This window comes from Melopsittacus undulatus, chromosome 7, assembly GCF_012275295.1.
Source record: "Melopsittacus undulatus isolate bMelUnd1 chromosome 7, bMelUnd1.mat.Z, whole genome shotgun sequence".
In the NCBI taxonomy this organism is placed as follows: domain Eukaryota; kingdom Metazoa; phylum Chordata; class Aves; order Psittaciformes; family Psittaculidae; genus Melopsittacus; species Melopsittacus undulatus.
The window spans coordinates 71,501,033-71,528,900 of NC_047533.1; the positions used below are offsets into that span (position 1 = coordinate 71,501,033).

General features: G+C 44.6%; 1 protein-coding gene across 3 annotated transcripts in view; it reads right to left on the reverse strand.

Annotated features, from left to right (window-relative positions):
- SHROOM3 (shroom family member 3) overlaps nucleotides 1-27,868 on the reverse strand; it is an 84,568-nt gene that overhangs the window by 47,985 nt on the left and 8,715 nt on the right. For 2 of the 3 annotated variants that reach the window (XM_031043380.2, XM_031043379.2), the window contains exon 1: nucleotides 12,354-12,561. The exons of the other annotated variant lie outside the window; for it this stretch is intronic. In XM_031043380.2, the coding sequence (XP_030899240.2) occupies nucleotides 12,354-12,412 (59 nt within the window). In that variant the 5' untranslated portion in view covers nucleotides 12,413-12,561. Of the gene's footprint in view, nucleotides 1-12,353; nucleotides 12,562-27,868 lie in introns of those variants that run through there. 3 annotated transcript variants of the gene reach the window in all.

A 27,868-nucleotide genomic window follows, 5' to 3' on the forward strand; every position in this document is an offset into this window, starting at 1 on the left:
ATATCTCATTCTCCTGTAGGTACAACCAGGCTTCAGGGTAATGAGCTGACCCTAGATACCATCATCGGACCAGTGTCCTGCTGAGTGGTGGTGGCAGCGTCCTCACCACCCTTATGCAGCTGAATGCATTCTGCTCACATGCAAAGCCATGTTCCCCTCTTGCCAGGTGATCTCCAGTCCTTCCACCAAGTACTAGCTTGGAATATTGCTCTGGCTGTGGTGCAATTCTCTCCTGATCCTGCTTCAACACAAAAGGGGTTTTTCACTGGTTGGTTGGAGCAGTCACACTGTCCTCTATGGGCTTAAGCAGCGGCTGTGTCACACACACAGAGGAGAGCCACCGCTCCAGCAAAGCTCAGCTCCCACTAAACTACCTCCATAGGCTTTTTCCCAGCATAGACCAGGCCAAATGCTGAGCCCTTCAATGCTTATTCTGGGAAGAAAAGTCCTTCCATAGAAAGAAATGAAAGAACATATACAGCAAAGCATGATTACTCCAGCAGGTGACCGGTGACACCATTATCAAATGATACATCCTGCTAGGAGCAAGGATGAGGGGGAGGACTCGGAGGGCAGTTTTGAAGATATTTTGGCAGGATTTTGTTTTCTTGCTTCCTGTTTGTTTCCACTGGCAATTTAATCCAATTTAAACATAACAGTAGAGTTCTTACAGTCTTCCTCAACAAACTACAGTCATGGGTATACTGGGTTTAAGTGTTCTCACTTTGAGAACCTATGTCCTTTGACTTAAAAACTGAAGAACCTGGAGCTGGACTCTTCCATGCCTACATGGCTTTCTGGTATGTTTCTCCCAACTGTGGCAAGTTGCATTAGAAGCCAAGTGAAACATGGCAGAGACAGGTATGAATGCATGTTCAATGGGTGCGGTGAAGGCCTTGCCCATCTCACTGCCCCTTCCAACTTGGCAATGCTGGAAGTCAGACTGAAAGCAGGAAGGCAGTTTCATTTCTGTTCCCATGTCACAGCCAACAGCTGAGCCGGAGCAGGGGGAGAGCCTAAGAAGAACTTGTGTACACACCATCTTGACGTGCATTGGCTGTGTTTGCCCTTGGGAGTAGATGAAGACGCCCTAGGGCTATGTTTGCTCCATCCTTGCAAGTAATTGTTGAGAATTGGTTGCAGGAGCCATCACAAGAGCTTTGGATGATACAGGGGAGAGTCAGTCCATGGTTGTGGTGATTTGAGAGTCAGGTTACAGCAGCCCACTTTGTGTGCCATCTATTTGTTCACTGTCAGTGGCCACTTGGAAATACAACCTGTCATTCTGGTCAGTGTATCACACAACAGAAGCTGCACATCCTGTCAAATCCAGTCTAGGGGCATTACTGAGAGACACGGAGGCTTTCAGGCTGTTACCTCCTTCAGTTCATGCCACTGATGGACTTGGTAACGGAGATGAGAATAAACTCAGCAAATCTTCTTGAGCCAAGGCCATTGCATATCATCAGGACTGACGTGTACAGGTGGTAAGTGGGAATAAGCACCCCAGACCTGCGAAGCACTCTAGCACATCTTTCAGCTTGATGAATAGCTCCCTCCACATACCTCCCTTCCCCATGTATTCCACAAGAAATGACAGGAATAACTGTGCTGTGGGGGAAAAAAAGGACTGGGACATTCAACTGGGAGATTTTTCTGTTCTGCTTTTTTCTAGTTGACACAAAACAAACCCCAAAACCCCTAAATGAACAGCAAAAAAATTCCAAGGGAAACGAATGTTAAGTGACCCAGTGGACCAAGTGCAAATTAAGGAGATCTATAGGCTAATTGGCAGAATGAGAAAGCCCAGGTATGACAGAGAACATGAATGCCAAATGCATTTTTCAGAGGCTGTATTCACCCCCGTGCACCCTGCATTGCTCAATGCTGCCCAAGCCAGCAGCAGCCAGTGCTCCTGTTCTCCACCTCTGTGTCCTCAGGCTCCTTGGATGCCAGGTACTGCCTTGCTCAATGAACAGCATGTTCCTGGGGCACTGGATAACTGAGAAAACTTCCTTCTTCCTGTTCAAATAAAGCTGGGATGTCTCCTGAGAAGCAGGGGAGCACTGCATGCCCATGTGCCCCGGTGACAGCACTGGAAAAGCACACAGCCCCAGATCCCTGTGCTCACCCTCATTCCACACCTCCTGTCCTCTTATCATAGAATCAGAGGATGGTTTGGGTTGGAAAGGACCTTAAGATCATCCAGTTCCAACCCCCTGCCATGGGCAGGGACACCTCACACTAAACCATATCACCCAAGGCTTCATCTAACCTGGCCTTGAACATTGCCAGGCATGGAGCATTCACAACTGCCTTGGGCAACCTGTGCCAGTGCCCTGCTACCCCCACAGTAAATACCTTCCTCCTTATAGCTAACCTAATCTTCCCCTGTTTTAGTCTGAACCCATTACCCCTTGTCCTATCACTACAGTCCCTAATGAATAGTCCCTCCCCAGCATCCCTGTAGGCCCCCTTCAGATACTGGAAGGCTGCTATGAGGTCTCCACGCAGCCTTCTCTTCTCCAGGCTGAACAGCCCCAACTTTCTCAGCCTGTCTTCATACGGGAGGTGCTCCAGTCCCCTGATCATCCTCGTGGCCTCCTCTAGACTTGCTCCAACAGCTCCATGTCTCTTGTTTCTCACAGGACAAGTTGCTGGACACAGAGCCAAGCTACAGCTGGTTCACAGCAATGACAAAAAGATCCTATTTGGAGGATGAAAGCACAAAGTCAAATGCTCCAAAAAGAACCTGTCTTGTGCCTGTGATTTATGCCACTGGCTTGCTGGCTAATGCAGATGCCAGGCTACAGTAAATTTGGACATGTTTGTGCTTTTTCTCAGGCAGCTGGTGTGAAACATGAGACCTGTGTCACGTTTGCTGGTGGAGGAACGGGAGGCATGGGATGGGCAGAGGAAATTAGTTTCTGAAATAAGGCATGGGATGCATTGAAGGAGGATGATTTCCTTTGAGGAGTTGTTCGCAGTGCTGACCTACCCACAGACCATGAAGAAGGAGAGCGAGGAGGGGCTGGAGCCAGGGCCATCAATCAGAGCAAAGCAAAACTCCACCAGGGGAGGTTCAGGCTTTGCAAAACGTGCCCAGTTGCCTTTCAATCCTCCAAATGTGAGCCCCGAGTTGTTCAGAGCCAGGATGGTTTGAATTCAAGCCCGTAAACCTGGGGGAGGTTTAGAGAAACTCCACATCTTGGATCATCTCCAATCCAAATGGAGTCCTAGAAGGTGAGGAGGTTTGCAGCAATATCACAAACTCCTCCTTAATGGATCTATGACACTCTTCCAGTTAATAAAAGTGATTTTTCTTGGACCTCTCTTATACTGCATATCTCTTAAGATAGCTGTGAAAACAATTAAGTGAGGAACCCTGCAGTAATGAGCATAATCCACTATTGAATCTTCTCATGGATGCTTCCCCCAAGTAAAATCAGTGAAAAATCAGTTCAAGACTGAAATGAATTTGAATGTCAGATGTTTGTAAGGAAGTTCACTCTATGTTAAGGACAATTTGGAAAGAAATTATATATTCACATGTGCCAGCTCAGGAAAGGGAATTCTTAATGTTTTAACCAAATATCCCATCCTCTGCACTGAAACTTTCTAGATTATGTCCTTAAGCTTTCCCCTGGCTCTTGGAACTGCAGTCACCATGAGCACCACTCTATGAGTGGACACATCCCTAAGATGTAAGTGATGATCATGGTGATAGCATGGAGAGGAAATAGAGGAAGGATTTTTAAGCATACTAAGGGGAGGAAAGAGGCAGGAAACAGATGTGGATCTATTTTTCCTCTAGCATCCTGGAGAGGAAAAAGGAAGGCAGCCAGAATGGTAGTTCCTTCTTGCTGTGAAATCGTCCTTTTTCCTCCTGAGCTACTGACAAGCAGATTTAGGGAAGAGGTAAAAAGGACATTTGTATAAAGAAGAAAAGGAGGGGGCTTTGAAGACCTAATTTACAGACTCTGTCCCAAGTCACTTCAGTTCAGCTGCATCACAAAAGTCTGACAGAGATCCATGGGCCCACAGCAACCTGCCTAAGACACTGCATACAAAACCAGTCACTGCAATCCCCCCATGCCCAAATGCAGGGGGCTGGGAAGAGGAGGAGGCTGCAGCTGAAGGCCTGTCTTCCTGCTCACTAATAAATTTAGTTTACAGAACCCTTTGTGGGTCCCTTTTAAGGTTGTTTGTTGATTAAAGCGGCAAACAACAAACTTAGCCTTAATTTATGCTTCTTTTAACGTTTCAAGCTTAGGGGTGGTGCTTTTTATAGGAGTTAATGAGGCAGAATAGGTTCTTTATGGGGAAGATATTTTCTCACCAAATTAAAACCTGTATTGAACATAAAATAATGAGATGAAGGTGGCTTTTCTTTCCGAAGTAAATAAATCTCAGAGCAGGAAACTTCTCACGCACTCGGAACTGTCTTTATCGGAGAGATCTGAGAACTGCAGGTTCACAAGATGTTCTCTCTCTGTCTTTCCCTTTTCATGTTGCCTTCCTCCTTTCACCAAGATAGCAATAAAGTGTTATTTGCTGAAAACATGCAAACAGCCCCTGTGTGTGAGAGCAGGGAAACAGTGGGAGCTCAGCAAAAGAAATCATCCAGTTGCCCTTCACTACAACAGAGCCATGAAAGCCCACGGCAGGGACTCCATAACCATGGGGGTATCCCAGGCATGGCAGAGAAATGGGCCGTATCAAGTCACCTTAGACACCACACAAGTCCTAAAGTAGTTCTTAGCAGAACTGCATAGAAGAGATCATTTTCTAAGAGGCAGCTTCCTTACTGCCTTAAATCTACTGCGTTTCCCCAGTCTGGTGGAGCAGCACAAGGAAAACACAGTTCCTGAGTGGGAAGCTGCTGTGTGTCACAGGTAATCAGCACAGGATGTTATTAATTAGGGACAAACAGGCAGAACAAGGTCCTTATGTGATAGGAGAGTATCAACTGTGGGTCCTCTTAGTACTGGGAATGAAAGCCTTCCTTTCATTGTAGGCCACAAGCACACTCAAGAAGGATAACCCTGTTTGTCTTCACCAGAAAGACTGAATAAATGCAGGTCTCCCAGGTGTAAAAACTAGTTGGTGCAGTCTTTGCCATGTACAGTGCTGTATATCCAATGGTACTGTTTTTCAGGGAAATGACAATATTTTCTTTAGAAAGAGGACTACCTTTTGGCTTATTCATTACCAAAAAGCATTTTGATTCTTATTTGTTGCTAAATCATCCTTATTTTATGGGTAAGAATGGGGCTAAGCCTACTCAGGAGCACAAATACAGTATTTTCATAAAACTATGGGATCCTAGAATGGTTAGAATTGGAAGGGATCTTAAAGCTCACCCAGTACCAATCCCCTGCACAGGCAGGGACACCTTCCACTAGACCAGGTTGCTCCAAGCCATGTCCAGCCTGGCCTTGAACACTGCCAGGGATGGGGCAGCCACAGCTTCTCTGGGCACCCTGTGCCAGGATCTCACCACCCTCACAGGGAAGAACTTCCTAAGATCTCATCTCAGTCTCCCCTCTGGCAGGTTAAAGCCATTCCCCCTTGTCCTGTTCCTCCAGGCCCCAGTCCAAAGCCCCTCTCCAGGTTTCTTGTAGCCCCTTTAGTCACTGGAAGCCGCTCTAGGGTCTCCCTGGAGCCTTCTCTTCTCCAGGCTGAACAAGCCCAGCTCTGTCAGCCTGTCTCCAGAGCAGATGTGTTCCTTTCCATGCTCTAAAACCTGTACCCCAGACAGCCATGAGCAGGCTGTAGTTTCCAGCAGGACTCCGGGAGCTTTGCAGCAGTGTCAGGAATGCTGTCCTCATCCTCACCGTGCTGCAGGTTGATCTGGGACAAGGAAGTGCAGCACACCTGCAGCCTGCAAAAAGCTCTGGCAATGCTCATTGCTTTATGTAATTGAGCAACAGCCCACCTCAAGTTTCAAAGCAGTTGTAAGAGCCAGCACTGTCACAGAAGGGTATGAATGGGGCTGTTTTCCTGTCTCTTATGCAAATGTCTGTTAGCATAACAATGTTATCCCTTGTTATCTGCAAACAGCAGGATTTTGTCCACTGCTTGGTCTTCTTCCCTGATCATGGAAAATGTATATGAAGTATAGTCAGAGAAACTTGAGCCAAGAGCCAGCCACTCCTTGTGAAACCACACACTGCAGGAATGAGAAAAGGAACTCAACAGGCATCAGAAAGTCAACACCCAGGGAAATTCCAGCGTTCAGTAATGGATGGGGAAGATCAGGCCCTGCGAACCCAAATGCTCTATGTGGCTGACTTGCAAAGCAGCTCTGTGCGACAGAGGGAGATCAGCCAGAGAAGAGAGAGGCATGAAAGAAAGAAATTATGTGCTCTTCTTTCAGTCCCTGAAAGCAACAATGCACTGGCATTTGCTACAGACATACATCCATGGAGAGGCATGAAAGCACTTTAGAGGGAGGTGGGAAAGCAAGGAAACCACCCAGATATCTCTGCAGAGAAGCCCCCAAAGTCCAGCAAGAAGACAGAGTATCAGAAAGGGAAGAGACTCTCTGGGTTGAGCTGTTTAAGATGCATATCTAAAATATCCAACAGAAAGATTTGCAAGCTGTGACATCATACGTAAGTAGCAATACAAGAGACAGGCAAGCAAAAGAGAGATACTTTGAGGGCTAAAATCACATCAGATACACAAAAGCATTTTCCAGCATGTGGCAGTTGGAGGGAGTCTATGATTCTATGACAGGAGGCAAGGATTCTCCATGGGTTTTCCTCTTGCTCACTGTCCACTCATCCACAAAGTGCAGTCTGCAATTCTCTGATACACTGGGCATCACTTGGGCTCTCCTGCTGGAGATGATCTAAACAAAGGAAAGATTTCTCTTCTCAGGGGCTGTGGACATGATGCTTGATTCCAGATTGCTGAACTGAACAGAAGACCTTATGCTGAGCACTTCTAGCTCCCCTCCTCACTTACTGCTCCAAAGAAGGATGCATAGCACTTACACTTTCCCTTCTAATTAAGAGCTATGAACTAGACTCCAAATCAGACAACATGAATCAGCATAACTTCTTTTCCCCTCTATCTCTGATGATGCTGGAAGGGAAAAACCCTGTGCTGACCTTGCTGGTTAAAGTTCAGGTTGTCTCAGTCACGAGTGAGAAGCTGCACCTCATTGCAGATATAAACCGCAATAGCTGCACTGCCTTGGGGCAATGAAAACGGGCCCACGGGCTTATGAATTCAATCCTCCTCAAAGCCATGTTCTTTGACCTTGAAATGGGATTTCAACTGGTCAAAAATTTACTACAGACACTGGTTCTGATCAATGGAGCATCTGCAGGAAATGTCTACTGATTCACTGACAAGGTTAAAAATCAGGTTCTTTGGAATGAAATCAGAATTCTCCACATCTCCCACCCAGAAAAATACTTTGGTTTGGTTTGGTTTTAGTCACCTGTTGGAGACTTTCAGTCTTTCATTCACTGCTGGGTTCTTTCACAAGAGTCAGTACCTGAAGCGAGGGTTCAAACAGGTTGCTACAGGAGGAATGAGGCTGGTGTTTTGGAGAGCAAGCATCTCTTACTTAAATGAGAAGCTGGAGGCCTCCTGTAAAGCCCCCCACCTTTAGTAAATACCTGTTGTGTGTACAGCACTTATGATTAGCTTAGTAAGCCAATGGATGTCAGTGTTGCTCTACATAAATCAAAATGGGAAAGCAAGAAAGATAATTAAAACAAAATGAGCTTCTGGGAGAGAGTTGCCAAGGGTTTACATGTAATAGTGTCTAACCTCAGGTGTGCCAGTTGGGATGAACAGCTTCTTCAGGGGCTTCCTAAGTGCGTGTCTAATATATCATACTGTTAAGTACAGAGATAAGGTCAGGCTAATAGCTATGTGTAAAAAAGGAAGGCTATTACCAAGGCTAACAGAGATGCAGAAGAAATCAGAGACATCAGTGTACAGATGACAGGGCTTGCATAACAACTTCTGCTCTGCTCCACACTCCATCATCTCTGCAGACTGCAGGCTAAGTTGGAGGAAACACTGAGAAACTGCCCCAAACTGAAAACCAGGGCAGGCTTTTGTGTGGATTTTGTACCTTAAAAGCCTACAGTACACACTCCCTTGGGATATTTGTGGGATTAGAAAAGCAAACTGCACAGCAGCTTTGGGATTAAACAACAGATACTAGGTCACATTTGCCAAAACATCCAGCAGCTCGTGTGTCTGCAGTTTTAATGTGTCCTGGTTAATTTGGCCTGAGTCTGAAAACTGGGACTTAGTTAGACATTAGAAGTTATAAACCTCACAGTTCCTCCCAGTGTACCACTTCCTTTGCAACCTCCCCAGATCCTCAGTGGGAAGAAGTTGATTAGTTTACTAGGAAGGATTCATGTTTGTGCAGTGTGATGCCCACTGCTCAGAGAAATCAGGTCACTGAGAAGCTATTTTAGTGATTGCCAGAGATGCAGCTGCTGTATTTCTAGGTCACTGGTCACTCCTGCTTTAGTGGCTTTGTAAAGGTTTAAGAAACAAATTGAGGTTTTGCTTGCATTGCTATGTGCAAGTTGGTAGCCTAACATTTAATGAGAGGTGGCTTTCAGTTGTTTCTCCTTGTTTCAGTGAGGGATGGTTTACATTGAATTACTGGCAAAGCTCAGGGAAACCTGTAGAGAAAGACAAAACCACCCAAGCACAGAAAATATGTCTCGTCCTTATGCATTTGCCCTTGACTCATAGGGCAAAAGGAAAGATACAGGTTTGCAAACAGCCCCATCAAACAAGTACCTGCCTCCTACAGTTCTAAGACACAGCCGCTTGTTTGGGACAGCCACAGAGGGAGCAAAGCTGCCTTCTATAAACCCTCTGAGAGTCCACAGCCTCTGTCCTGCTGGTGAAAACTTTTTAAACTGTAGTTTATCTAATACAGCCACCTTCTGAACTGCATCCTAACCTCTGTGAGCTCAGTTTCATCTTTATTAAACACAGCGTGTCATGTTCGATGTGTAACATTCCCTTTTGGTTTGCTCCGCCTAATTGCTGTTCTACTTTAGAAGTATGTTTTTGCTGCTGCCACCTCTTCCACCCTCTCCACTGAACTCCCTAAGAGGTCTGTAATCTAATGTAAGAGTGAGTTAGGAGCGCTGACTCTTATCAGCTAGTAATTAAATACAGCTTGCACAACCCTGATGTAAGCTCATGGCAATGAGCTCACCACACCATAAGGAGCTTCTGGCAGGATCCCAGCACCCTCACCACCAGGGTCACCATAACGTCACCCAGAAACAGAGACAGAGTTTTGAATGGTGTGAGAGAAAACAAAGAAAAATGCTTGGAAAGGTATCAGGAGTGTGAGGCTTCTGATTCAGAGCTAATCCTGGCAGAAGGTAAGAGCTGTGACCTCACTTGCCCCATGTATACATGGACCCTGCCTCTGTCACAAGAGCTCAAGTCAACTCTAATTTGTTTCCTGAAAAGAATAATATTATTTAATAAATAGGGAAAGACAAGTGCCTGAGGCTTGCCTAATTTATGCCAATGAATGCCAAAATACAGTTGGGATCCCTCAAAGTCCTGGTAAGAAGAATAATTCAATTCCTTTCACATGCTGTTTCACAAGTAACCACTGTGCAAACCAATAAAAACAAAAAGGGAACCTTGACTGTGAATGATTTAGCAATGGGAGTGCAGTTCAGCTACAAGCCACAGAAGTGAAAAACTCTCAGCTAGTAAAGGTGGATTCAGATCCACAAATTATCATGACCAGGTTTGTAGGTCAAGTATATTGTTATAAGAGATGTGACCTGCCACTGACCAGTGGCATGTAACCACTGAATCACATTACTTCAGTCTGCTCTCCAGCAATGAACTTGGTCTGAGGCATTTTCAAGATGCTGATGGAATGAATTGATTTGCTGTCCTGTGTGATCCCTTAGGACAGTCTGTTTCATCACTCTGTTTCAGCGCAGCCTGAGCTCATATAAGTCTCTCTCAAGAACTAGAATCCTGTGGGTTGCCATTTGGAATAAACAGGAACAAGCCTGTGGTAAAGTCTGTGTCATACACTGCTGGGAGTTACTGTTCATACCCACACTGAGACATGGAGCTTCTTTACAGAATGATGACTCCATCTGCTCTGACCTGTTATTAGTCCTTTATGAGACATCTTACCAATGACTTCCTGAAATAAGAACTACACTTACCATACGTGTACTGGAACACTTAAATTAACATTTACTTTTTTAACTTTCAAAACCTCCAGACTAAAATTTTGCAGTTTTACATTTCCTTTTACAGTCGGATAAAGTTCTGCTTCCCCTATATAGATCAAGTCACCATCTGCCAGTCATCAGGTCTAACTAAACCTTCCACTGTGCTTATGAAAACAATGCCAGGTACAAATCATGTGGTTGAGTGTTATTGACGAAATTAGGGAGAAAAGAATTTGCTCAGCTATTTTTCCAAACTGAGGGATGGAGAATTTGGCAAGTGCCAAATGTCAAGGGTTTCTTTCTGCTCCCAATTAGGTCAGCATTACTTGGTGAAGCCTGGCTTGAAGGCTTGCTTCCCACCAGTACTGTCCCAGGCAGTATAACAAGGCATGGCTGGGAACAAATCCTACTCTTCTTCCCAGGCATCACATGGAAGAGCTGGCCCCATGCTCTGGGCACCACAGAGGTGTTCAGCATTACATGCTTGCCACTGAACAATTACCGTTCCTGGGCTGCTCATCTGCAGGTGGGAGGTGTGAGTTCACGAATGGGAAAGGAAAACAATAAGGATGTGGCTGACTCCCTGCAAAACAAGTCTAAAGCTCAGTACAGTGGAAAGAAACTGTTTTCTTTCACATCAGTCTCTAAGGAACTGCATCAGCATTGCAACTTTGGTGCCATGATAGCATGATGGCAGTCACCCTGTGCTGTCATGCAATTAAACTCTTGTTAGCTTCCATCACTGAAAGAAATTGTGGTTTATTTACATTGGAAGAGGCCAAGTAGAGGAAGTCACACTTAACACTTCAAGTAAGTAAGAAAGAGAAACACCTGAATCTCTAACTGGTAGAGAATGACTTATTAGTAAACCACCTAAAATCTTAGACATCTAAATAAAAATACCTAGGCTCAAGTATGTCTAAGCTACAGCTCACAGTGATTTCCTTGGGATTGTCATAGATATTAAATACCTTGGAAATTCCAAGCAGTTTTATTTTAATTCCCAAACACTTGGGCCCCAAGAAAAGTAATCACTTGAACAGTGATGTCGTCAGGAATCACAGAGTAATTCAAGACTACATGACAACAGAGCTCTGAAAGAGTGACCATTTAATGCTTGTTCAGCACCACTGAAAACAAGCCCATGCTCTCAATCCACTCTCAAGAAGAGAGAGGCCACCCTCTGAAATACCTCAGAGCAATGTGTACCAAGCATGGTGACACCAGCAGACAGAGAGCCCTGGCAGAAAAGGAAGGTGCACTTCTATAAAGTCAAGATTAAATTATAAGCTGTAATTCTATAAAGTCAAGATTAAATTATAAGCTATGCTGTTCTTATAAAGCAAGGCTGCTCCATAGCTGGTATCATTAGGTCCTAACTCCTGTTGGCTGAAAATACATCACTCCACCATGGTCATTTCTGTGTCTCTGCAAAGGCAAAGCTGATTGTTCTTTAGAATTGCACCTGGAAGACTGAAAATACAGTGTGGAGTTTGGAAAACAGATCTCTCTGAAGTTCATTGCTGATCAAACATGCAACCCAAGTGAGCACACAACTTGTCCGAATGACACAATGCCCATCTGTAATTAAGCTCCTACTGTGATATGATGTTATTCTGATCAATTTATCATCTATAACAAGATGTTCAATGCCAGAAACACACCTTGGCACAGTATGGAGACTGTACAGAGTCTTTGCAGGGACTGAGCATGAGGCAAAGGAAGAAAACAAAGCATCCCATTGACAGCACCATTCATAGGCTGCTGCTAGAGGGCTTGTAGTAGGCTGGAACTGCTGTGCACAGCTGGTTGTATAGGTTCAACTGTGTTGACCTATACACGTTCATGCTTAGAAGAAGAAACAGAAATGAGAGGTAACAGCAAAATGCAGCATCCCAGCTCATCAGGTCTAAGAGAGTCCAATCCCTCACAAAACAAGACAGACAAGACAAGATGCAGTGAATTGCCTTCAACTGTCACTAAAGGGAGCAAAAGTTTTCATGACAGATGAGGAAGCCACAGCAAAAGGTCTGCCAGGGAATGATTCACAAAAGACCTGGTGTGCCCAAGTGGGGAGTTAAATGCCAAACTGACTGTAAGAATTGCACAGGAGCAGCAAAGCCATGGAGCTGGGGTACGCACCGTTGTGATGCAGTCCAGAAGGCCAGGATCTTCTTAAGGGCATGCAGATTGGTCTGCATTGTGTGCTCTGCCAGGAGGCCGTTCTCTGCGGGGAGCGTGAAGCACCTTCACCATCAGTGCTGAAGGATGTGATGGCAGGTCAGGGGCAGGGAAAGAGAAGAAGCCAGCCTTGCTCACCCTTTTAACAGGCAGGCAGTAATAATGACAGAGCTCCACTTGCCAGCGGTCAGACAGCCAGAGCTTGTTAGACGTTCACATTGCAGTAACTCAGGGCTGCAGGCACTAAGCTGATGAGAGTAAAGGAGAGCAACATGACTAAAACAGTGAAGGAAAAGCAGAAGGAACGCAAGACGGAAAAGCTGTCTTGCTTGTTACGTCTTAGAAAAGCAGAGTCATCTGCTACGAAGCTAATGGCATGCCCTGTGTTTCAGTGATCCTGAGCTGTCAGAGCTCAAACAGATCAGTGCTGCCTCACAGACTTGCACAAAGGAGTGATGATATATTCCAGCCTCATACTGACACTTCCTTCAAAGGCTTAAATGTTCTGTCACATAACTATGAAAGCTCCTATTTCAGTTTCTCAGTGGTGCCACAGCTCCTTTGGAAATGGTAATACAAAGAAACAGAGGCAATGCCAGCAGTTCTCACATCTTCTCTGGGTTTTGATCAGTTACCCTGTGTGTGATCTTTACTACTCATGGAGAGAGATTGGAAACACATTTTATTGCCAGTTTCACAACCACACCTACAGGTGCTCTCCACCCAGCCCTTACATTGGGAACTGAAGGACATGGTTGGGTAATAGCCTGGTCTTTCCTGGCTCAGCTACTGCCTCTTCAGATACTGCCTTTCCTCCTCTAGTCATGAGAACCAGTCCTGGGAAAGTCCTTTGCTTCCCTGCATGGGGTGATACTGCAGGGTTGATGACTGGGTAAAAGCTGCTGTCACACAGGTCCCTCTCCTCCTCCCCTGCTGCTGCTTCTTGCCTGCCCCAAAGAGGAAGAGAGAGATCAAAAAGTCAGATGCAAAAGTCAGGAAGAATTTGATGAAATGAATAAAGGAGCCCCATTAGAAATGACAGAGAAACCAGAGAGAAGAAGAAACCCAGAGAAAGGCAGACATGGGAATTGTTATGAGAAAAGGTCACCTTGTTGAATTACACACAAAAACATTTCTATGTATATTTTATGCCATTTTATCAAATCATTAATTTTCTCACAGATGGTATTATAAAACATGAAAAGGATGATATTCCTTACTATATTTTGAAAAAGAGAGGCTCAGTTAGATCTATCATCTATTCATCCACATGAAGTTAAACAAGGTTTTCCTACAAGATGAGGGCATTTCTGTTCCACTCCACCTGTTTGAGACCCTGCAGAAAGAAGGAATCATTTGACCTGTCATATAGATAGGGAAGCTGAAGCACTGCTAATTTATAGATAAAGATCTTTCCAAAGAGGTGCCTAAATTCAAGGCCTGAGTTTCAAAAGCACAGAGCAGTTTGCAGCCACCTCCTGCTCATTCACAGGCTTGTGGAAAAGATGGACAATGATAACGATCCCTTTGATTGAAAGCTTGGCCTGTAGGTGAGGGTTAGGATAGTTAACAGGGGTCTCTGGGCAGTGAGCTTTGCCCTGCCGTCTTGCTGTCCTGGGACAGTGTGTATTTGCTAAATGGATGGTTCTTTTCCCTTCCTCATGCAAGGGGTCTTCTCATTATATCAGTAACAGGAGATCAATCTACCCTGAGCTTCATTAAAGAGGTGCTGAAATTCAGAGTGTTTTCTTTAAACAGTACACAAGCAGCAGGACAGTGCTCTCCTTTGATCTTAAACCTGCTTACATTGCTCTCTGCTCTGCTCCTTCCCTGATCACTTTTGATATTGAACTCCTCCAGACATCCCAAGGAACACGCCACCATAAAGCCATGAAGATGCTGTGACAGCTGGAGCACCTCTGCTATGAAGACAGGCTGAGAGAGCTGGGCTTGTTCAGCTTGGAGAAGAGAAGGCTCCAAGTAGATCTTAGAGCAACTTCCAGTGCCTAAAAGGGACAATGAGAAAGCTGGAGAGGTGCTGTGGACAAGTGTCTGTAGGGACAGAACAAGGGGGAATGACTTTAACCTGACAGAGGGAGATTTAGACATGAGGAAGAAGTTCTTCCTTGTGAGGGTGCTGAGGCCCTGGCACAGGGTGCCCAGAGAAGCTGTGGCTGCCCCATCCCTGGCAGTGTTCAAAAGGACAGTTTGAACAGAGCTTGGAGCAACCTGATCTAGTGGAAGGTGTCCCTGCCCATGGCAGGGGGGTTGGAACTGGATGAGCTTTAAGGTCCCTTCCAACCCAAACCAGTCTGTGATTCTATGAAAACAGTAGGACCATAAGCAAGGGAAGTACCAATAATCTTATTCTAAAACCAATATATCCATTCAGCATCACTAATTACAGACAGCTAAGACAGATTCACAAGCCTTGTGCCGGAGACAGGAATGTTTTTAATTACATTTGTTCACTAGACTGCCAGGCAGACAATTGCTCTGTCAAATTACCAAGTGTGGGTCCTCCCTTCTCATGGGATACACCTCTGAACCTGTTAATGTTAAAAGTAGCTACACCCTGGATTAACAATGACCATGGATGCCAACTACGGCCTTGCTACTACTTCACAACAAGATGGTTTGCTGGGTGAGCTCTCCTCAAACACTGTAGGCATTAGATTTTGCCTTAGAATTTGTCTTGATTGTATTAACATCATCTGTCCATGCACACACAGGGGCTTTGTGTAATGTTGCAATTAAATAACAAGACACGACAGGGCAGAAATGGAAGGGTATTGATTCACATCTCATATCTCAAATGTAAAGCCGCGTGAAAGGGAAATGGAATGTCCTCTAACTCGTGCTCTATGGTCAGAATGTGCAAGCTTTCATAACATGTGGGAGGAAAAGCATGATCTTTGCCACTGGCTTCAATCCTGAACATGGAAAGAACTATCAGCTTCTGCTTTTGAACCCTAACTGGGGAAGGTGCTTGATGGTGGCACTGGCCATGGAGCACATCCCTACATCCTGTGCAATGCTTCATCTGCAGCATGATGTGAATTCCACTATCATAAGACTTACACACAGGCTTACGTGCTCTCCTCAGTGCAGGTGGGTGAGGTGTCTGTCTGAAAAGGACACTGACCCACCTTGCTTTGTACAGAGATCTGCTCAGCAAACAGGGTTTGCAGACACACAAACAGCAACCAAATGGAAAATGGTAGTTTTGCTTCTAAATGAAAATGAAGTGTTTGCTGAGAGGGCACAAAGATTCCCATCTAACATTCTACCTCCTTCCAGCAGTAGCACAGTAAATCCTGCTTTTTTGGAGGCAAAATAATTTCTCAAGGAGGGCATCTCAGTGGCAAAGAACTTGTTACTTCCAAAGATCAGAACCAGAGTTGCCTTCAGTCACCAGACCTCACATAAATCCTTCTCCTGCAGAGCTATCTACTTGGGTGATGTATTTGTTTAAAACAGTGATACTGAGAGAGCTTTGGAAGCTCCTTCACCTCTTGGAGAGGTTTAATAAATGAAATGTGAAGCTTCACAGTGTCACATCATGTAAGTTCTTCACCAGTTCATTGGATATCACAGTGTAAAACAGCTACTAAGATATCTTTGATGGCTGTCTTCACTCTGCCTTACTGCCACTATGACAAAATTTACACAGGAGAAGTTACCTGTTACAGCCAATTGTGGGTATTTTTTATGTTTAAAGCAGGTTTGGGGAAAAATGAAGGCAACCTGGCATTCATCACTTCCAAGACACAACACAGGAAAGCACTTGTACTTACATGAGCCTCAAGTGCACGCCCAAGAGCTTTCCTTGAAGCAGGACCAGGATTCCTTTTGCAAGTACTCATACATAACTGATGTTGCATTAAAACCCTGCCTGTTAATTTGGCATAATATTAGCTTGAACCTTCCTGTTTCCTGATGGCAGAGATGCTGCAGAATGACCTTCAGCCACGCTGGCAGGAGCTGCCAATGTGCTGGAAAGGTTCATGGAAGGCGAAGTCAATGTGCATGATGGGATCTGGCTCTAAGTGATCCTGTTACAAAGTTTTTGTGTGTTTCTGAGAGGAAATGAAGTTACAAACAAAAAGTAAATGCTTTGTTTTGAGCAAATCTGGTTCTTATTCTCATGAAGAAAGCCAGTGACATCCAACTGGGTGGGACTGGGAAATGACACCACACTGTCCTGTGACCACTAAGGAGGTCTTTTTAATTATTATTCTTTTATTTAATTTCTGCTGGAAGTGATGCTGCTCCCATGAGCAGGGCCCGGGAGCAGACATGCAGCACGTCACCACTGAAGCCAATACACGGATGCCAGGAGAAGATCCTTCTGCACAAGAAATGCAATAAGAACCAGATAAAGTGACTGGAGAGTATCTGGAGTGACCTGTGACACAAAGATGCAACATTCAAGGTTGTATTATTTGCAGTGCACACAATTATTTCCCCTTTACTCCAGAATCAATGAGAACAGAATCAGACTCCAAAGTAATTGAGAACTGTTGGTGAGCTTGCCCTGTAAGTCTCTGTAAAGCCACTTCTGATGAGCTACCCATCCTGCATACAGTACTCATTTTAAGGGGATAAATAATGCAGAGCAAAGAAAAAAAAACCCAAAAAACATTTCATGCAGTTAACCCATAACTTTCCAGAGTTATTTACTGGGTGGGTATTTTAGGGGTCATTTTATAGGGTTTTTTACCAGTTCTAAACACAGTCCTGCTTGATTCATTAGCTTGGTCTCCAGTGGATAACTGGAGGTTTTTATAAGCCTAGCAAACACTCCACTATTACATTATTCTAACCCAAACTATAATAGTAGGGATCTGTGATAGTTTGACAGCTGCTGCACATACAGAGCTGGGGCTTGGAATTTTTATCTTTCCTCTTTTTCCCCCCTCTTTGGTGAGGGCTGAGGGAAGGCAGCCACAGGCAATCCTGGAACATGCTGATTTGTTCTGTGGGTGTCTCTTATCCTCCAGCCTTTCAGATGTATTTTTCAGCATCCACTCAAAACCTGGTCAAAACAATCCCATAGAGTAAAAGGTGCAGGCAGCGACTTCCTGACACTTCTCAGGAATTGCCATCCCTGGGAATTCTCATGCCCCACCACCCACCCTGAGTAACCTCCATGACAAAACAGGGCTGAATGCCTTCAGAAATGATCTAGGTCAGAGCAAATGTTGCTCATGTTTTATCACCCGGGAAACTCAGAAACTTTCCAGGAATGAAGTTATGGGAGCTGGGCAAGGCAGGGAGCTCTAATGTACTGTCTCTGGCAGACAACAAGGCTTCAGTGTCAAAGCAACAACGCCAAGGGCAGAGAGAGCCAAGAAGAAAGCTGCCCTGAGAACCTGCAGGACACTGGTTACAAACAGGTGGCTGAATGCTGAAGAAAGAGATGCAGAGAGAACAAGCAGCAAGACACAGGCATGAATGGAATACATTTTACAGCCTGGCATGAGGAATTTAAGGAATTAAGAGGGTCTTTTTTTGTTTCCCAGCTTAGCAGAAATGTTCAGGCTTTAATTATCACTCGTCTTGTTGATGGAACATAAATCCCCAAGAATCCCCTTCTGGGGCACTCTACAGTGATTGACTTACCTGACGCCCAGAGAGAATTTGGGTTTGTGCCTAACATTGCTGTGCTGAAACTGGTGTTAGAGGTTTAAGCCTTCTTTGTTGATGTTATTTAGCAGAGTTTAAGGACATGAGGCATATTGGCATTAAGCTAAAAAGCCCAATGTGCTTTTGCCCTAAATTCCAGGGTGCTACTCTGTGACAGGAGGGCCACCTCTCTCTCTTCATCCAGCACATGGTCCCTCAACCCAAGGGCTGATCCTGCAAGGCTGCGAGTGCTGTCCCCGCACGAGCACAGGGGTGCACTGCAGGGCACCTACTCACAAAGCTGATCATGATCTCAAAAGCTCTGCTGGATCAAACCAGATTATTTGGCAGTGCATAGGATTGAGTCACTTGGGAACCACTTACTTTTGGTAAGCCTTCCTGTCTGCTGATCACCTTCATGGCAGCACTGCCTGTGAAACACATTGCTGGAGTGGTTTGCCTGCACTTTGCATTGCATTTTAGACTCCCAATTGCAGGCAGCCTGACCTTTTGCTTGAGCAACCCAGTGAACATCCCCTGTAAGTGACAAAGGCAATGAAATGGTGAGCGGAGCAATCTCCAAACTCTGGGACAGATCAGAGCCAGACTGAAGTGTAAATCATGCATTTTGGGCTTGCCCTTAACTGCATACTTGTGAGTAAAGTGAGTAAGGAAATCCTCATGCTCTCCAGGCCTTGAGCAGCTTATTAAAATTAGGGGGTCTGAGCCCACGGTATGAACATCTTCAAGTCTCTTTAGCTTAGGTTTCAAGGAAAATCTCCCTCTAATTCACCTTAATGTCTGTTAGAGTCCAAACAGGTTTAAAAACACTGTCAGGTGAAAGATCTGCAGGCAGTTAAAGCCCCTGTTGTCAGTCTGACTTTAATCCCCCAGCCATGCAGAACGTGTTTTGCCCTTTGCTCTGAGCTCTCACTATTCTAACCACATTTCATGGGCTGTATTCTGCCCCATTTGCTCAGCCTGTTTCCTCCACTGGGGTCACAGGAATGCGGCTGAGAATACATCTATCAGCTAGAGAGAAACCTCTGTTTTACATCTCTAAAGCCTGCTGTAGTTTATCCAGAAGATTTAAAGCAACTCATTCCGTTGTTCCTGTGCCCTCTGGCAATCTACATTCAATGCAGGAGCTGGGTTTTATAGCATAAACCAAGCAGGTTTCTAAATAATTGAGCTGACAAACTGGTTGGAAAGGTTGTGCTTCCAATCTGGCAAAGAGGCAAGCTGGTCCCCCAGCCTTAGGAACAAAGCCTGCCCTCGCTTTTAGGGAACAGACATCACTAACATCCCCTGGACCTACCAATGTGAGTGGTAATAAAGGCAAGTAATCCATATGATGTCTCTTAGAGATTAGGCCCTGAGACATCGGGAATCCTGCTTGGCTTAACCTTGAAACACATAGGCTAGCAGTCAAGTAATTGCCTTTTAGGGTTTTTGCCTTTTTGAGGCATGGGCATAAGATGTGTGGACAATTCCCAAGGATCCTGTTTCCAGCCTCTACTCCATCCCTCTCTATTGCTCCAGAAGAAGGGACTAGCAAGATGTTTGGTATCTGCTTAAGGAGAAGGAGGAATCACTAGCACCAGTGGCAGAGCTCAGGAGCAGGGAAGGGCTCCATGGCTGCACACCATCACAGTGAACTCTTCCTGAAGGCAACCACTGAATGCTTCTCCTGGATTACTCTTACAAACTTTGCTCATTCCTGCCTTACAGAAGCACAGCCATGAAGCATTTCCCTCCAGCAGGAATGAAGAGTGCTTTGTTCAGCCAGCAAACAATCCCAGCAGCTATTACACTGCACTCATCACTTCCCAGGAGGGAGGCTGAAATGGCAGCAAACTCAAAAATACAAATCTCACAAAGTAAATGTTATCCTTGGTGAATCCATCTTTGAACACCAGCTCTAGCAGCAAATGTGAGTAAGGAATCTGCAATGTGACAGCGTGAACTCAGAGCTGGCACAATACTCACACCAGAGTCACTTTCATTAAACAGATAAGATCGTTCAGAGTTCTTAGGCAGCTTATTGTAACTATGAACCCTTATTCATTCTTTAAAGAAGCCATTTGTTACAAACTCTCCTAATTCCCCCCAACTCAGAGAGGTAAGTCAGATGAAAGATGTCTGCTCATTAAGTTCCACGACAGAAAACATTTTAATGGCTTTGAAATGAAATTAGGATCTTCTTTATGTACACCTTAACTATCAAAAAATGCTGAAGTCTTTTCTTGAAGAGAAGGTAAAGCACAAACCCAGTGCCACCCTGGAGATGAGTAGCAAAGCTGAGAGCATCACTTCATATGTTTGTGAATTAGTTCTTTGGAAATGACACGGAAAGTACTATCATCACAGAACCAGTCAAACATCACATTTGCTTCCTATCATGAAACAGAAACAAGAGTCTTACAGGTGGATGGAAAGCACTTGCTAAGCTCATCTGTTTCACAAGTCTCTAGAGCAGTTCCAGACTGTCGTGGCCTCTTCCAAAGCAGCTCTCAGCGCAGCCACTTGGTGCTTCTCAAACACAAACACTTCACACCAAATGCATCTAATAAAATAAATATAGTTGAGCCAACTAACTCCAGGCTGTAACTTCACAGGCAATACATTTCTGTTCCATATGAATGTGGCCTGCTGGGTCAGCCCTGAAGGCTGCAGAGCTGCAATGGTATGAGGAGAACCTGATACCACAGGGTGTACCTGATATCACAAGGTGTATGGGGAGATTTCTGCTGCCTGAGGGCCTGACTCTGCCTTTTGCTCTGCTTTTATGGCAGCAAGCACTGTTGGTTCCTAACCCAGAAGCAGAGCTCCTATCATGTACAACCATGTAGATAACAACTAGCAATGATTAGAAGCCAGTATCCTGAGTCAGAGGCCAGTGCTGTATCCAGCACATCCCACTGCATGTTTGGCTACTTGAAAAGTGTTTTATCTTAATCCCCTCATTTCAACCACTTCTTTTCAACAAAGCATTGCAGGGCTAGACCTGATCCAAAGTATTCACTGGGTAGGAACCAGTCATGAAGTTGACTAAGCCATTTATAAAACAAAGATATAGGACATCGCAAAGGAGTTACTTCACCTGACCATCTGCTAAGACAGAAATCCAGGATCAATCATGAACATCAAGCAAAGCTGACACTGCTGGACTTTTCTTCATTGCCTGGACAGCACATTACCTCCCCAGGCTGTCCATTCCTCAGAGGCTCAGACAAAACTGGAAGGAGAACAAAGCACCTTTCACCCCATAGTATGTTGTGGGTCAGAAGGTCGTAAGAGAGCTCAAATTAACCTTGCTACTGCTGCTAAAAAGCTCAGGGCCCTGGAAAATACTCCTGTGCACATGTCCCAGAGCGTAGTCAGTGCTGGGAAAAACAAGGGTGAGTGTGAGCAACACTTGGCACTTCAGGCCTGCGAGCTTTAATTCACGTGAGTAATCCTTACTGTCTGATTAGTCCCACTGCAGTCATAAGGGCAGCCCATGTAAACCTGCAGAAGGAGGAGAAGAGGCCTTAGCACTGGCAACTGCTGAGACAGACATGCTGGTATTTTCACAGCCTCTTTGTCCACTGTGGCTTTTCCACATTTGCCAGTCCATCCATTTGGTTTAGCTTTCCTTTCCTCTAGGTGTTTGTCCTTCTCAGCAAGGCAAAAGCCCTTGGGAAGAACTGCTGGTGGTTTCCTGGTTGCCCCCACACATTGCAGGCTGGATGCACTGTATAGGAATGTCCTTGTTTGGCGTTGCATCACAGGGATGAAAAGACAAAGAAACACCCTTAGGAGAGGCTGGGAGAAACAAGTGTATTAGGGGAAAACCTGTTTACAAGAGCTGTTCCAACTCAGTGTTACACATCCATTGGCTGCTCAGGATGTCCTGTCCTGTTCACAGCACCTCACAGGGTCACTCCAGCACCTACTGCTGCCTCCTTAAACAGTACGTGTGGGAGAAGAGGCCTTTGCTTCACTACTTCCATCAGTAGACAAGTCTTACCTGCAACCTGCTTTTAGCAACTAGCTCTTCTTTATCTGTGTAAACCACATTACAAACAAAATACCCCAAAAGACACATGGACAATTTGCAGAGCAAAACCAAACTCTGCTGTTCTTTACATCTCCTTTCCCAGCACAGTTCCCTTAAACAAGCGTGCAAAATAAACCTGCTTACTTCTGGTTTACTCTGAAGCAATGCATGCACCCACACCCACCCATTCCTACACTATGAGCTGTAAAATGGCTTCCAGCCCTGTGGCTTATGATTTATCTTCAACTTCAAACAAACAAAGGTAGACATAAGGGAAGGTACAAAGCTGCATTTCCCTAGCTTCTCCCCTGTGGCAAAGCTGCTTTACCTCCTATGCCTTGTGGTGTGTTCTTCATTTCTGGTGAATCCCAGAGAGAGCTGAAGCAAAAGTGATTTTCAGCAGAGATCCTGGGTTATGGTGCAAGACTTTCAGCCACTATCCCTGCCATGCCAGTAGGCTGGAAGTCTACTGGGATGGCAAGGAGCAGACTGTAGACAGTGTAAGCTTCACTTGGTAAATCCTATAGCTCATAACACTTATGGAGAGCTACAGGTACCTGGGGTGCTCTGTTACTCATAACTTCAGACATGGCGGAAGTGCAAGCCAAGTTTGTAGCGCTCATCCCAAATGGGCCCAGTGGCATACCTTTGCATTGCTAAGCTGCCTGTGCATTGTCTCTTTGCTTCTAGCCAGCACCTGCACAAAGCAAAACACCAAGTTGCTCAACATTGCGCAAGAGGAACCAGTTACCCATCATTATAGCAACTCAACAGGAGTCTGAAATTGGTACACCTACTAATCAGACTTTACACAACGTAACTACAGGCCCTTATTTTAATGTTCTATATGAGGAAAGAGGTATATATCTTTTTGGTATATAACCAAAAAGATGGTTAATTATTCTTTCCTTTAGCTTCCAAGGGAATTAGAGCTGGGTAAACAGTGAAAAATAACACTAGCTGCCTGACTCCTAAATGTAAATGATGCTAAGTGCAGACAATTTGTATTTTTCTTTGCCCATAACCTTCACCTGAAGGCTTGCTGTCTGCAGAGCACAAGATAAGCACAAGATAAGCCCATGTACTACGACTGCACACAGGTCTTATGGAAGGGCTCAATTTCAGATGCACCAAAAGCCCTGCTGTCCTCCATGGTACAGAACTGAACTGCAAAAAGACAACAGATGCTTTCCACACTCACTTGGGCTATGCTTAACCTTCAAAGTCTAAAATCACTAAAAGGCAGCATGGAGGTCCTATCTGCATGAGCAGTGCTAGACAGAGACCCAGCCCTTGAAAACCTTTTTCAAAGGGATTGCTCTCTGCAAGGACACTTCCTGACATCTCCTTACACCTAACTAATAATCCAGGAAGCAAAATAGGACAAAGTCATGGTCCCCATGTCTCTCCAAGAAGCTGAAGCAGTGGCACACAAAGATCTAAGAAGGTGTGTCCTACTTCACAGCCAAAGCTGAGCTCCTGGGACACACACCACAGCCAAAACTTCTGGCTGTATATGCTCTGCCAGCTGTTCCTGGGTCTGGAAAAGGTTAGTCCAGAGTATCCATCAAGATCTCTTTAAAAAGACATGATTTTAGGAAGTATCAGCATCTGCTTCCATGTTGTTAAAGAATGGGGGCAAGGGATATATTCACAGAGTGCATTTGTTTGCTCTGAAATAGTTTATTTGGCTCTGGCAGGGTTTGCTTTTTTCAATGTAGCTCCTTAAAACAGTTCAGGGAATGGTATTTATTCTACCCATGACTACATATGCTTCCTGATGAACTGGTACCTCACTTCAGTCTGTGCTTATGTCTAATAAATATTCAGAGCTGAAGTTGCTGGTGTGGAGGGGTAAGGTCAATCACTGCCTCCATTCAAGGCCTGGAGCAACATCACTCACTCTTGTCCTTAATGATATCACAGAGCTTGCACCCTTAAAAGACTTCTTATCAGCATCAGACAAAAGAAATGCCTAGGAGGTTCCAAAAACTCGTGTCTGAAGGCTTAATAGGTTGATTTATGAGTCTGGGTCTCTTCCACCATGGCTCAAAATGAATGTTTAGTTATTTTGTTAAGGGCTGGCTGATCATTTCCTGCTTTGTCTGCTTTGCTAGAAGGAGCAGCCTCTGATCCTCTTCCAGAAGTACGGCCTCTCTGACAGGAATAATTTGAAATTCAAATTCCAATAGCACTAATTCATCATTAAGCCCAAACACCTTTTTGTTAGATCATTTTAAAAAGGCCTGTGCCAGGAAAAGAAGATAAGAGTTAAACAACATGGAATGAAAGCACTTGGATCCCTAATGGAACATAAGGAGTGTCAAGGAAAAGGTCAGTTCTTACCTGACTTTAGCAGCCAACCTGGCAATCTCCAGGAAGGACAAGGCAAGGGGACAAATGGCTTGTTATGAATCAACCAGATGCTTTAGACATTTTGGGGGCACTAACCTGTTGTACTAGATGGCAGACCTGAGGTGTGTAATCGAAGCCTAAAGCAATCCAAATCTAACATAATCCAAGGAGTTTTGGTTTGGATATGCTGGACGCACATGTGGGTCTTTGGGAGACACTTGAAGCTGACTTTTAAGTAAGAAATGTCCTTGGAAATTGTTGTACTTAGTGCTTATCACAAAGAAATGACCAGACCAACATGTAGCCTCTAAAAAACAGAAACAAAAATAAGTATTCCTTTAGGAATCACTGGCAAAGTTACATCTCCCAACCAATTCAGGAACAAGAACCACAGCTGAAGTGATGCCAATAGAACATATACAGTACAGAAAGATGAATAAACTGAAGGACAAAAGACTGCAGACAGAAGAGATGTGGAAAAGGCACAAGAGAAGGTACAGAGCAGGTTCTTATGGCTGTTCTTAACCTTTCCAAAGAGAAATCCTACAACTAAAATGAAAAAAACCCACCTCTCTGATGGCCAAATTTCTGAGAAACAGAACTTGCTGATGCAAGATTAGGAAAAAATCCTAAAAAATGCAAGACTGAAACAAGAATCAGTCTCCAGGGTGTACTATTGGCCAGGTACATAACTGAAAGGAGCCAGTTCTGTGTGCTCTGGAGCTCTCTTTGTTAATAACACTAGAGACAAAGCACCAGCTTAAAAGGAACACTTTTTTTTTAAGAACAGGTAATTCATATGTTGCTAAAATACTATTAACCTTCAAAATGTTTTGTATTTTAGATGGTCTCTGTTATGCAAATTCAGTGAAGACATTTTTCAGGGCCGGGCCCAGCCCGAGGTTGTTTAAGATTAACTAGTTGCTGTGGTGGGAAGAAACAAAGCCAGTAAGGGACTTGGGAAAGAAGGTGCTGTTATCTGAAGGTGTCCCATGATAACATCCAAGCTATCACAAAACCTGTTATTCACCACCTGGGCTCTTCTATAGAGATAGGTGCAAATGGAGAACATGCCTTAAGGTGCCAGTACTAGGGGTGAGCATACAGGGGGAGCCTGTGACAAGTGTTATTGTGGCTGCTGCTCTGGAGAGCTGATCCTATAGCAAAGTTTGTCTTGTTCTGTGTGGTTAAAGTTATTAAGGTGAAAAAGATCTCTAATCAATGACATTGTATTGCCACCAACAGTCACTGCAGTATCTGACATAGACTGACAGCTTGAGGAGCAAAGACACATTCCTTCAGCTCCCCTCCAAAGAAGAGATGGTCGCTAGGATCAAGCTTTATGTATTTGCTAATAACAGACAAGGATCTGTGCCATTTCCTGAGGCTAGGCTCACCTCTTTAATGAAATAATTCCATGAACAAATCTTCCACCCTTCCCCCCCCCGAAATGTGGCACAATAAAAAGAGAAGATTTACTCTTAGCCTACATCAACCTCAAATGAGATGAGATTTCCAGAGACACAGTTTTGTGAACTACCTACCTTGTAGCTTGCTCTCTGTCCCAAGTCGCTCTCACTCATATTTGCATATATGCACCATGTTATTTTCCCTCTAGCCCAAATGCATCTCCTTCGCAGGAGACAACTGCTAGGGTAGAACCCATAGTGCTTCTTCCCCACACAGTCCTATTGATGCTTATAGAAAAATATCATAAAGAATGCAATCATGCTAAGGAGGAGGCTTAAAGATGCTACTGTGCAACTCCTGTGTCCCTGAAATGTGAACAGACATTTCCATGAGCAGGTTTTGGCAGCCAGAACTGCCCACGCAGCCTGCAGAAATCTGCAGGGTCAAATAATGGAAGGGGCTTTCCCCCACAGTTTGGACTGCCAAAACTGTCCTGTTAAGAAAGTACCATAAAAGCTGGGGAGGGGGGTGGGTAGCTGTCTGCCTCCTTTCATGGTATCATGCCTGTGTGTGAGTGAGAGACAAAAGGGAAACCTCTAAGTCCACAATATAAGGATGAGACACTTCCTTTGCCAAGTCCAGAGCAGAAAAAGAAGAGGTAGAGACCCATGGCTGCTGAGTGCTCAGAGTGCTGATGAACAAAGCACACCTTTCCAAAACAGGTCCAAAATGTGATTCCTGCTGAAATGCCAGTCTTTCTCCACATGGATAGCAGCTGCATTCTCTCTGATGTTTCCTTCTCCTATGGCATGTGGGTCACTCCAAGTGTGGGTCACTAACCCATGTTCAGACAATGGCATTTATTCACCAACATGTTGTCTGATCCTGCCTAGGAGATGCCTATATGCACAGATAAAAACACTGCACACAATATGCATGAATATCCACACTTCATCCATGGATAAAGACCACTCCACACCACTAAGATTAGAGCAGGTGAGCTGAACAGCTACAGACATAGCTGTATTTGTATTAGTTCGTTCAGAAATGCTCAAGAAGAATCCAGGCTAACGTATGTTATAGTGATGGGTCTGCACCCACAGCAACTTCACCTGGGTTTTGATGCTCTCAGAGGACAGCTACAAAGATGAGAAAAGATCTTATGAGCACCAGGACCCTCACCAACACGCTGCTCACTGCAGGATGCTAAAGAGTATGGTGCTCTCCCACGCTTCATCCTATGAGACATGGAATCACAGGCAATTTTCAAAAGCAGGCATTTGAGAAAACATTTTCAACTAAAGAGCACAAATGAATAGGCTTGCACATCAAGTGGAGCCCCAGCATCAAGATCAAACCTCAGTATTTACTTGTCCGCTGTGTTTCAAGGCTCATATTCTACTCTGGAAGTCTTTCTAATGCATGGAGCTGTTAAAATGGCATAATAAACCTGTAAGCAAGCTTATCATTCCAGTTCCCAACATTTATTAAAAATGGTAGGCCAAAGAACTAGATCAACAGTGAGATGGAGTGAGCTAACAGGTTTGGAGACTAAAGCTCACTCCGGCTCACAGCAGCAATCTAATGTTCTTGGAATCCCCTCAAACCTCAAATCATCCTTCACGCTTTGGAAAAGCCAAGTTCTCACTTGGACTTCCCTGGCTGCAACTGAAAGTACAACATCACACAGCTCTCTCCAAGGTCCTCCAGAGGAACTGGAAAAGCAGCAAAGAAGTGGCAACATGAAATCAAAAGATGAGAATTGTTCACACTAAATCATCTCCCTCCAGTTGTCACCCCCAACGCCCTGCTACAGCAAAGCAGATTCAAAAACTGCACTGGAAACAAAGCCCTTCTTTTGTTCTCTAAAGACTAGAAGTCTTTTTATATTTAAATGAAAATCTGTCAAACTAATTCAGTGAATATGTAATGGTCTCATTTTGTACTCATTAGAGAACATCGTAATGGCCATAAATTCCTCTGACGGAGTGTGTATGTGTGAACATAAATGTCTGGTAACGTCTCATAAACTTCAGGCTGG